Here is an 11,983-nt window from a genome sequence, read left to right on the forward strand (position 1 = left end):
TACTCGGAGAGGACGGCAACCACGCATGCGCGGGTGACGCCAGTTATGCGGCGCCACCTTTACGTGGCGACAAGGCCTGGCGCGTGTAGATGACGCGGCCCCGCTCCTAGCCCATTATTGGGCCCTGAATCGGTCGGGATAGGGGCCGTTTCGCGCCGTCGTGAACCTCGACGGCGTGGGCACTTCGGCGCGGGAGTGGAGAATCCTGCCCTCAATCTTCGACACACAATACACAACCTCAACATACAACCTCAACACACGGCCCTCAACACACAACCCTCAACACATAATGCACAACTTCAACACTCATCCCTCAGCACACAACATACAACCTCAACATACAACCCTCAACACATAATGCACAACTTCAACACCCATCCCTCAGCACACAACATACAACCTCAACACACGGCCCTCAACACACAACCCTTAACACATAATGGACAAGCTAAACACTCCACCGTCATCACTCAGCATCCAGTACTCAACACTCATTCTTCAACACTCCAGAACTCCAATATTCAACACTCCACTATCCCGAACCCCGGCATTGTGCTGAGTTACAGTGAGAATTGATCAGCAATGTGGTTTCATGGAGACAGCCACTCAGAGGATTTGAAGATTGAGGAGGAGCACAAATAGGTAATTTTGGGCAGACTGATATTGAGTAAACAGAGAGATGGTGACACATGTTCACTCAGGGAGTGTATCTCTCCGTGTTTTGACTGTGGACAGCAGCTGTTGCAGCATCATGCGCAGATCAGTTAGTTCTGTGATCAGGCAGTCTTTCAGCTTGTTTAATTGAAATGCTTTGATAGGCAGCTGCACAACATCACAGTGTCTGCGGCGCACAATAGAGTCTGTCTCCACATGGGGGGCCCTGCTTCGAGGGACTGGGGAATGGTACATCACTGACATCAAACAGGAGTAGAGGAGAGAGAGTGACGTGCTCGTGGAAGGAGAGAGATTCACTTATTCAACGTGGAGCTGAGTTCATTAATGTTGGAATATCAGCAAAATGTATTGACATCGGTATTCAGGGCAGTACTGACCCTCTGACAGTGCGGCACTCCCTCAGTACTGACCCTCTGACAGTGCGGCACTCCCTCAGTACTGACCCTCTGACAGTGCGGCACTCCCTCAGTACTGACACTCTGACAGTGCGGCACTCCCTCAGTACTGACCCTCTGACAGTGCGGCACTCCCTCAGTACTGACCCTCTGACAGTGCGGCATCCCTCAGTACTGACCCTCTGAGAGTGCGGCACTCCCTCAGTACTGACCCTCTGACAGTGCGGCACTCCCTCAGTACTGACCCTCTGACAGTGCGGCACTCCCTCAGTACTGACCCTCTGACAGTGCGGCACTCCCTCAGTACTGACCCTCTGACAGTGCGGCACTCCCTCAGTACTGACCCTCTGACAGTGCAGCACTCCCTCAGTACTGACCCTCTGACAGTGCAGCACTCCCTCAGTACTGACCCTCTGTCAGTGCGGCATCCCTCAGTACTGACCCTCTGACAGTGCAGCACTCCCTCAGTGTTGACCCTCTGACAGTGCGGCACTCCCTCAGTACTGACCCTCTGACAGTGCGGCACTCCCTCAGTACTGACCCTCTGACAGTGCAGCACTCCCTCAGTACTGACCCTCTGACAGTGCGGCACTCCCTCAGTACTGACCCTCTGACAGTGCAGCACTCCCTCAGTACTGACCCTCTGACAGTGCGGCACTCCCTCAGTACTGACTCTCTGACAGTGCAGCACTCCCTCAGTACTGACCCTCTGACAGTGCAGCACTCCCTCAGTACTGACCCTCTGACAGTGCAGCACTCCCTCAGTACTGACCCTCTGACAGTGCGGTACTCCCTCAGTACTGACCCTCTGACAGTGCGGTACTCCCTCAGTACTGACCCTCTGACAGTGCGGCACTCCCTCAGTACTGACCCTCTGACAGTGCAGCACTCCCTCAGTACTGACCCTCTGACAGTGCGGTACTCCCTCAGTACTGACCCTCTGACAGTGCGGCACTCCCTCAGTACTGACCCTCTGACAGTGCGGCACTCCCTCAGTACTGACCCTCTGACAGTGTGGCACTCCCTCAGTACTGACCCTCTGACAGTGCAGCACTCCCTCAGTACTGACCCTCTGACAGTGCAGCACTCCCTCAGTACTGACCCTCTGACAGTGCGGCACTCCCTCAGTACTGATGCTCTGACAGTGCGGCACTCCCTCAGTACTGACCCTCTGACAGTGCAGCACTCCCTCAGTACTGACCCTCTGACAGTGTGGCACTCCCTCAGTACTGACCCTCTGACAGTGCAGCACTCCCTCAGTACTGACCCTCTGACAGTGCAGCACTCCCTCAGTACTGACCCTCTGACAGTGCGGCACTCCCTCAGTACTGACCCTCTGACAGTGCGGCACTCCCTCAGTACTGATGCTCTGACAGTGCGGCACTCCCTCAGTACTGACCCTCTGACAGTGCGGCACTCCCTCAGTACTGACCCTCTGACAGTGCGGCACTCCCTCAGTACTGACCCTCTGACAGTGCAGCACTCCCTCAGTACTGACCCTCTGACAGTGCGGCACTCCCTCAGTACTGACCCGCTGACAGTGCGGCACTCTCTCAGTACTGACCCTCTGACTGTGCAGCACTCCCTCAGTACTGACCCTCTGACAGTGCAGCACTCTCTCAGTACTGACCCTCTGACAGTGCGGCACTCCCTCAGTACTGACCCTCTGACAGTGCGGCACTCCCTCAGTACTGACCCTCTGACAGTGCAGCACTCCCTCAGTACTGACCCTCTGACAGTGCAGCACTCCCTCAGTACTGACCCTCTGACAGTGCGGCACTCCCTCAGTACTGACCCTCTGACAGTGCGGCACTGGGAGTGTCAGCCTGGATTTTCTGTTTTTTGTCCAAATTTGCACCTTGCTGACGGGTTTCTGCACAAATTACAGAACTAACTCTAACTCTCATCACTCACTCGTATTGAGAGTCATATCTCCTTTGTGAACACTGTACCGTATGTGGACAGGTGTCTAAAACACCCAACAGCAGCTCCTCAAATCTGTCCTCATCTGGGTTGCCTGAAGATTTGTGGCCATTCCCCAAGAAGAACCTTTAACCAGACAAACATTGAACCAATCGGGAGACATGGGGGTAAAACTGAATGCTTCGTCAAAGAGATTGGTTTTAAGGCAAGTCTTACTGGAGGTGAGCGAGGGGGGGAGATTTCAGGAGAGTTCCGCAATCTTCCTGGGTCACAGAAGAGTGACCAGAGCTGAAGCGATTGGAATTGAGGGTCTCAAAAGGCCAATATTGGTGAATGCAGATGTCCCAAACGTCCTCCGATTAGCTGACTACAGTATCGCTCTGATCATTGTTTACGGGACCTTCCTGCCGGGAAATGGCTGCTGTATGTGCCAGGACACTCGGAGGTTCTGAGGTCAAACGAAGCAAGGGAGGAACCATTGGAATATCAGAAAACAATCCACGATATTGCGGGAACTGTTTTCACCAGCAAGAGGGTCGGTAACCAGCGGGACACAGATTGAAGATAATCGGCCAACGACCCGGAGGCGACGGATGAGGAGAATACTTTTCCCTGCAGCCAGTTTTTGTGATCTGGGACACGCTCCCTCAATGGGTGTGGATGTAGATTCAGATGGAAGTTCAAATGTAAATGCTGGAAAAGGAAATAAATTTGCGAGTTAGTGGGAATTGGCAGGGGGATAGAGATGGGATCGCTGTTTCAAAAAGCTGGCATTGGCACAATGGGCCGAATCGCCTCCTGCTGCTCGGCGGGATTCTGCGTTTAAAATCGGAACTACAACACTGTATAAAAATAATGGGCATGCTACAATGAAAGGAATATTGTTAATGTTTGAAGCCTATTCCATGTTCTCTAGGCTTCTCCATCTGAGGCCTAGCCCATTTTCGCCAGGCCACTCTGTTTGAGGCCCAGCCTATGTTCGCCAGGTCATTCCGTTTGAGGCCTAGTTCATGTTTGCCAGGCCACTTTGAGGCCTTGCCTATTATTGCCAGGCTACTCCAATTGAGGCCTAGTCCATGTTCTCAGGCCACACCGTTTGAGGCCTAGTTCATGTTCACCCGGCCATTCCATCTGAGGCCTAGCCCATTTTCGCCAGGCCACTCAATTTGAGGCCTAGTCCATGTTCGTCAGGTCACTCTGAGGCCTAGTCCATGTTCACCAGGCCACTCCACTTGAGGCCTATTCCATGTTCGCCAGGCCACTCCATCTTGAGGCCCAGCCCATTTTCGCCAGGCCACTCAATTTGAGGTCGAGCCCATGTTTTCCAGGCCACTCAATTTGTGGCCTAGTCCATGTTCTCCAGGCCACTCCATCTGAGGCCTAGCCTATTTTCGCCAGGCCACTCAATTTGAGGCCTAGTCCATGTTCGCCAGGCCACTCCTTTTGAAGCCTGGCCCATGTTCGCCAGGCCACTCCATCTGAGGCCTAGCCCATTTTCGCCAGGCCACTCAATTTGAGGCCTAGTCCATGTTCGCCAGGCCACTCCGTTTGAAGCCTGGTCCATGTTCGCCAGGCCACTCCATCTGAGGCCTAGCCCATTTTCGCCAGGCCACTCAATTTTAGGTCTAGCCCATGTTTTCCAGGCCACTCAATTTGTGGCCTAGTCCATGTTCTCCAGGCCACTCCATCTGAGGCCTAGCCCATTTTCGCCAGGCCACTCAATTTGAGGCCTAGTCCATGTTCACCAGGCCATTCCGTTTGAGATCTGCTCCATGCTGCTTTATTTGAGGTCTGGTCCATGTTCGCTTTGCCACTCTGTTTTCTGAAATGTTGTCACTTACCCAGTTTTGTTCTTGTTACAGGGTGACATCCAGCAACTACTGATTGTACCTGATCATAGAGCAGCTTATGATTACTGTGAACATTACAACCCTGACTGTGACAATCCACTCCCTGACTCACTGCAATCTCAGGATCCCAACCTTGATGAATATGATGTAAGTAATTCTTCCTGTTCACAGTTTATGATGGACTCTGCAATCTTCCTGGGTCACATCGCCTGAGCAGACTACCAATCCCGCCAACATAAGCAGCCACATTGTGGGGTCATCAATTCCCCTGCGCTGTGTTCCTGGAGGTTTTGTCACATGACCACTGACCAGCCCTGCCTTCTGCTATTGGAGGCTCATGTCCCCCCTCACGATCAGTCCAGCCTCTCATTGGCCTGTGTTCTTGTGGCCAATTAAGGAGAGAGAGAAAAACTCACTCTTACCTGATAGGCTGTTTCACTGAGTCACTTTCATCCAATTTTTCCCACTTCCTATGTTTTATAATTTAGAATAAACATAAAATAAGAAATCAGCCACCAGATTATTTGCAATGCTCCGTGTGTCCATTTTCCTGGATGTTTTCAGCCATGGTCAGAAATTTGATCTCCAATTCCTAGCGCCTCGAGGGCAGCCCTGACCTGTTGGCCCATTGGTTGGCGGTGAAGTGATTGTGGGAGGGGGTTGTGGGGGGTGTCAGTCTGTCTGGGACAGAGACACAAACACCAAATGTTTCCCCGTGTGCTGTTCCCATGACCCTACTAACAGCCAGCCAATCACTCCCCCGGACATCCCCCCCCAACACACACACATTCCCTCTTTCGCCTCTGCCAGTCAGTGACCCTGGGCTGGAGGATGGAGGCTCCACTGAGAAATCCATCACCATTCTGCCTGGTTTGGGGTTTGTAAATTTGGAATGTGTGGGGTGAGGGGCATGAATCTGATGGGTATGTGTGGGGGGTATGTGTGGGTATGGTGGGGTATGGGTGGGGGGTATGGGGGGTATATGAGGGGTATGGGTGGGGGGATATGAGGGGTATGGGTGGGGGGATATGAGGGGTATGGGTGGGGGGATATGAGGGGTATGAGGGGTATGGGTGGGGGTATATGAGGGGTATGGTTGGGGGGTATATGAGGGGTATGGGTGGGGGGATATGAGGGGTATGGGTGGGGGGATATGAGGGGTATGGGTGGGGGGATATAACGGACACAGATTGGGTACAGATGGGTGGAATTGTGAGGAATATGGGTGTGTTATGGGTGGGGTATTGGTGGTTATGGGTGGGTATATGTGGGGTATAGGTGGGGCATGCATACTGTGTGTGTGGGAATGGGTACGTAAGGTATGGGTGCGGTATGGGCGGGTATCTGTATGAAATGGGTGCAGTATGGGTGGTTTATGCATGGATTATGGGTTGGTAAAGGGTGGGCTATGGGTGGGTATGGGTTGAGTGTGGATGGATTATGGGTGGGTTATGGGTGAGAATGGGTGGGTATGAGTTGGTTATGTGTGGGTGGGTATGGGTGGGTGTGGGTGGGTATGGGTGGGTTTTGGATGGGTATGTGTGGGTTGTGGGTGTCGGTGTGTGTGGGTGGGTGTGAGTTGGTATGGGTGGTTATGGGTGGGTACGGGTGGGTGTGGGTGGGTTATAGATGGGTATGGGTGGGGTATGGAGTGGGTGCGGGTGGGTGGGGTATGGGTGGATGTGGGTGGGGTATGGAGTGGGTATGGGTGGGGTATGGGTGGATGTGGGTGGGGTATGGAGTGGGTATGGGTGGGGTATGGGTGTCGGTGGGGTATGGAGTGGGTATGGGTGTCGGTGGGGTAAGGGTGGGTATGGGTGTCGGTGGGGTAAGGGTGGGTATGGGTGGGATGTGGGTGGGTGTAATTGCCCAGACAGTTTTCCATTGGGATGAATTTTGGCTCCGGTCAGCGTTTGCAATAAAATTGCTCTTGAGTTTAACACAGATTTCAATCTCTCAATAACGGACAACATACAAAGAAAGTGAAGAAGTGAAATCATTTTACTTTAACAGCCTTTCTGATTTTGCTTTTGCATCAGGAGCAGCCTGGAAACTCCAGGCCTGTGCTGGAGAGTTGGGATCGGCCCGCTGGAGTGGGGTGTGGAGGAAGGTGCCTCACATGAACCAGGGTCTCTCTGTGAGCGCTGCCCTCTGCAGCCTCCTGCCTCTCTACAAATGGCTTTCGTCGTGAGGACGAGAGAGGGAGGACTGAATTCCCTGTGAATCTGCCCACATCTAATCTTTCGATTCCATTAGCCTGAGGCCGCCCTGTGTCACAATGCTTACAGAGCGTGGAGAGCTTTTCAAAAGGCTTTGTGTAAATATTTAGGATCATTCCTTGGTCTCTGTGGATCTCCTGGGAAAGAAACTGAGCCTCAAATCTACCAAGAGGCCTTCAGTGGATTTTGGTTCAAGTCCTTGGTTTAAATGTAACATCTTGGGCTTGTTTTAAAATGGGGGCATTAATGATCCATTAACAGGGCGAAGGTTTGCATGTTTGAACCACAGTTAAATAAATCGGGGCCTATTTTCTGAAATGTTACGGGTTCTGATTCCTGTAGGTTTTCCCCAAATGCTCCAGTCGGGGGTTTGTGATGCGTTGAACTTGGGATGGCTATTTTTGGTCTTAAAGGGACGTCAAAGAAGGAAAGGCCTCAATACCATTGTGTTTTCTGTGAGTTGGATGGAGCAGATTAACTCCTCCTCACTCCACATACTATAGGCTTCAACTGGTCTTCCACCCTCAACCAGTGCCTTTCTCCCAATTTCCCTAACCCCAGTACCCTAACCCCTCCACCTTTTTTCCTCCACCCTCCTCAATACATTTCCCATCTCCCCCAAATTTCCTCAGTTAACGTCACCTTCACCATCCCTCCCCAGTACCCCCCCCCCCCCCCCCCCCCCCAGATCCATGCTCTCCCCTATCCCTCTCCCACGCTGCTTCGTCACCCCTCCAAATTTCCCACACCCTACCCTCCCCTCCACACCCCACCTCCCACAATCTCCCGACTTCCCCATATTTTGGGAAATGATTTCTTGCCAGGTAATTGAGGCTGTGCTGAATGGTTTTGTTTCCTTCCCAGAATCCGGGGGAGAGTTATTACTACGAGTATCCGTATTATGAAGAATTACCGGACGATTATAAGGAGCCTCCCACCGATACAATCCCGGAATATGGGGAACAAATTACAGGACCAGTCACCGCAGTGCCAGAATACCCGGTAAGCAAGGAATACTGGGACATCGGGGTACCGGGATATTGGAACACTGGGATACCAATGCAGTGGGAAACTGGGAAGGAGATAATAAGGAAAAGCTGAGGGGAGTAAATAATGGTTCTATTTCTTATCAAAATAGGAGAGTGGAACTGAAGCTGAGGATGAAGTGTTTGTGGAAACCACAGTGACCATCCCGGAAGCCATAACTGCGGAATATCCGTCAGTAGTCACAAGTTACTACGATATCTACGGAGGGGACTATTATTATTCTCTCGTAGATGACAAAGATGATGTCGTTTCAGAAAGAGATTGGCGGGAGAATCAGGTATGCAAAACCTTTAGGCCACAGTTTTACACTCATGCCCTAGTGCGACGGGAAGGGGTGGGGAAGGGGAGGGGGGAGCGTGAAGTGTTTCAGGGATGGGATTCCTCCAGGTTCCTATCTACCTGGACCGTGCTGGGATGGGCGGGACGTTGGACAGGAAGCCCATCACTGCCCCTTTTGAGGCACTGGGCCATTTCCCGACCAGCTTAAATTTTTCGGGGATGTCTGGGAAGCCCTCTTCTGAAGTCATCCCCCCCCCCCCCCCCCCCCATTCCAGCCCTTCCTCACCGTCCTGCCCTTAAATTTACCTGTGCCTCTGCTTCCCAGGAATCAGGTTCGGACTCTTCCTGGATTTCCTCTTCTGTCCACTGAGCCAGCAGCTCTGGAAGATGGAACCTCCTCCCGGGTGAGGGGCTCCCGGGTGAGGGGCAGGAATCCCACCTGCAGTTCACTCGAGGGTCAAAGGGCAGCCAGAGTCAGTGGGAATGACGGCAAGGAAGATCGTGCCGTCCAATGAATTCAGGCCTTTGTCTTTTCGATCGAGTTATGTAAACTCACAGACTTCGTCATGTCTGGAGATTATCCCAATCCTATTTCCACGATTCCCAATTATTCTCCCGATGGTTCCGATATTTTGGGGGGTTTGAATTCCACAGGCACCAGTCCAACTCTGGGACCACAGCCGTCTGAGTTTTTTAAATTTTATTTTTTTGGGATGGGGGCGTCGCTGTGCAGTTTTATTGACCATCCCTAATTGAGGGGGCAGTTCGAGTCAACCACATTGCTGTGGGCCTGGAGTCACATGTAGGCCAGACCGGGTAAGGACGGCACATTTCCTTCCCTACAGGGCATTAGTGAACCAGATGGGTTTTTACAACAATCGACACTGCATTCACGGTCACCATTAGACTTTTAATTCCAGATTTTTATTGAATTTAAATTTCACCATCTGCAGTGGCTGGATTCGAACCTGGGACCCCAGAGCATCACCCTGCGTCTCTGGTTTACTAGTACAGTGACAATAACACTACGCCAACGCCTCCCCATGAGGGGATCATACTGATGTTGGACGTTTATTTGACCAGAGGGTAGTGAATCTGTGGAACTCTTTGCCGCAGAAGGCTGTGGAGGCCAAATCACTGAGTGTCTTTAAGACAGAGATAGAGAGGTTCTTGATTAATAAGGGGATCAGGGGTTATGGGTAGAAGGCAGGAGAATGGAGATGAGAAAAATATCAGCCATGATTGAATGGCGTAGCAGACTCGATGGGCCAAGTGGCCAAATTCTGCGTCTATGTCTTAAGGTCTTCCGGGAAGCCTGACAGCTAAGTCTGGCCCTGTCCAGTTCCGCTTGTACAGATCTCTGATTAAACCCCATCTGGTTCCGTTGTGAGCTCTGTGTCTCAGGAAGGTGAGGCTGATCTTGGAGGGGGTGTAGGACAGATTCACCAGACAATACTGAGGTTAAAAAGACTCCATTGCGAGGACGGGTTACACAGATTTATTTTGTAATCCCTTGAGCAGAAAATTAAGGGGTGAAGTAATCTTGGGATTTGAGATGACATGGGAGGACTGACAGCGAGAAACTGTCCGATGGGTGGGGTCCAGAATAAAGGGCAATCTTAACATTTGAGCCTGGCCGTTTAGGGGTGATAACAGGAAAGATTTCCTTGCGTGGCGGGGTCAGAGGTCTGGAACTTTCCCTCCACAGAAAATGTGCTGAGGATGGGGGGTCAACTGGAAATTTGTAAACTGAGTTTGGTATTTTGTTGGGGGAAGAGGGAATAAGGATCAGAGTCAAGCTGGGTCAGTGGAGGTAAGATTACAGATCAGCTGTGATTTAACTGAGTGGGAGAAACTGAATGAGCTCCTGCAACTGCTTCCCGACTTCTAGACACACACCGTCGCTCTGACCACGTGTCACTGGGGAATGGTCAGGATCAGGAATTCCACTCATTACCCCTTCCTCAGGTGTCAGACTGATTCAGCAAAGAGCACAGATGGGATCTGGACTTTCAAGTCTTTGCAGCTGAAGTCCCTCACTCATTGTTGAGCATCTCTGCTCCACCTCCTGTGTGTTTCTTCAATGTTTGCAGGATGGAGGTGCTGTGCAGGAAGTGGGGTAGCTGGTATGCTCTCTTTGTGCCTGAGTTACTGAGAGCCTAGCGTCATTCCAGAAATCCTAACAGTTTAAACACTCAATGGGAGCGGTGTGGGGAAGGAGTTTAAAATCGCTGCGCTCTACCACATTGCTCTCTTACCTTCCATTGGCTGTTGGGGGAAAGGTTGCCTCGTGGTTAACTGCAGTCTCGCAATGATTTGGTGAACACAATCTCCGTGGCAGTTTCTATTGACTTGGTTAATGTTACATTCCATTGTCTGGGAGGTGGTTATTACTTTGTTCATTAATGATGCGTTTTTCTTCAATCCTGTGTTCTGTTCAAATACAAAGACCGTGACTATTGGCATTGACGAGTTCAGACCCAATGAAACTGCCGTGGACGAAACTGTCGAGCACACGGTCGAGGGGGATGGGGGGAAACAAGAAGTTCCACTCGTAACTGAAGACAAGTTCAATGTAACAACAATTGATGAACAAGATCCCAACACATTATTTGATGAATTTGAAATTTATTACGATTATGTGGACCCCGATGATGGATCAGAGTTTGGCCCAGCTTCCCCAGTGATCACAGATACAGACTATGGCAGGGTGAGTTTGTCAGATGGTGAAGACTTTTGACTTTAGTGGCAATTCTGTCCTCACTCCCCTCCCCTCAATCCCCCTCCCCTCAATCTCCCTCCTCCTCACTCTACCTACCCTTCACTCTCCCTCTCCTCATATTCCCTCCCCTCCCTCTCACGCTCCCTCCCCTCACTCCCATCCCCATACTCCCCTCCCTCTCCTATTCACTATCGCTCCACCTACACTCCCTCCCCTCATTCCGCATCCCTCATTCCACCCCCTCCCCTCTGTGCTGAATGCAGGAATTTCTGATATATTGTATGATATGTATTTGATGCAGTAAGGGTTAAAAGCCTGGGTTAGTGTGTGTGACTGCTGCGGTCATGTTTTTAAATAATCCTGGTTTGAAAGACCCCTAGGTTTTTTGTCAGTCAGAGGTGCAATTAAAGCATCGTAAAAGCTTGGGTTAATGGACTTTTGTTTATATTAAGAGAGTTCCCTGGGGAGTTGATGGCTGGAGACATTGCGTTTCAGCTGGGTAAGATGATGTAACTAATGGGAGGAGCTCGCGTAGCACAGATTGTTCAGTTGAGGAATGGAAGTCAAATCGGGAAGACAGTTTCTGAAGACCTCAGCTGGAGGTCCTGCATTGTTCTGACAGGATTCAGGTCTATCCCGTAAAACAGGTTCAAAGAACCTCTCTGGGTCAGCTAACTGTATTTAAAAGTGGATTGAGACCGGAGATGGATTTGTTGTTTGAGTGGGAGTAAAGATAGCAGTTAAGGGTTATTGTGTCACTGTATTGATTCGCATTGTCTAAGGGGTCATTGTCAGCTACTTTCTGGTGTGATATTAAAGATATTTTAATCCTGCGTTATTAATACAGTTTATTTGAATAAACCATATTCCTAT

General features: G+C 51.0%; 1 protein-coding gene across 1 annotated transcript in view; it reads left to right on the top strand.

Annotated features, from left to right (window-relative positions):
• The window catches only part of LOC140398875 (collagen alpha-1(V) chain-like), a 205,606-nt gene extending 194,478 nt beyond the window's left edge, over positions 1–11,128 (top strand). The window contains exons 5-8 of the mRNA XM_072487819.1: positions 4,856–4,990; positions 7,927–8,064; positions 8,201–8,386; positions 10,838–11,128. Of these exons, the coding sequence (XP_072343920.1) occupies positions 4,856–4,990; positions 7,927–8,064; positions 8,201–8,386; positions 10,838–11,128 (750 nt within the window). The remainder of the gene's footprint in view (positions 1–4,855; positions 4,991–7,926; positions 8,065–8,200; positions 8,387–10,837) is intronic.
• The last annotated feature ends 855 nt before the right edge of the window (positions 11,129–11,983 follow it).

Source organism: Scyliorhinus torazame, chromosome 22 (assembly GCF_047496885.1).
Source record: "Scyliorhinus torazame isolate Kashiwa2021f chromosome 22, sScyTor2.1, whole genome shotgun sequence".
NCBI lineage: Eukaryota > Metazoa > Chordata > Chondrichthyes > Carcharhiniformes > Scyliorhinidae > Scyliorhinus > Scyliorhinus torazame.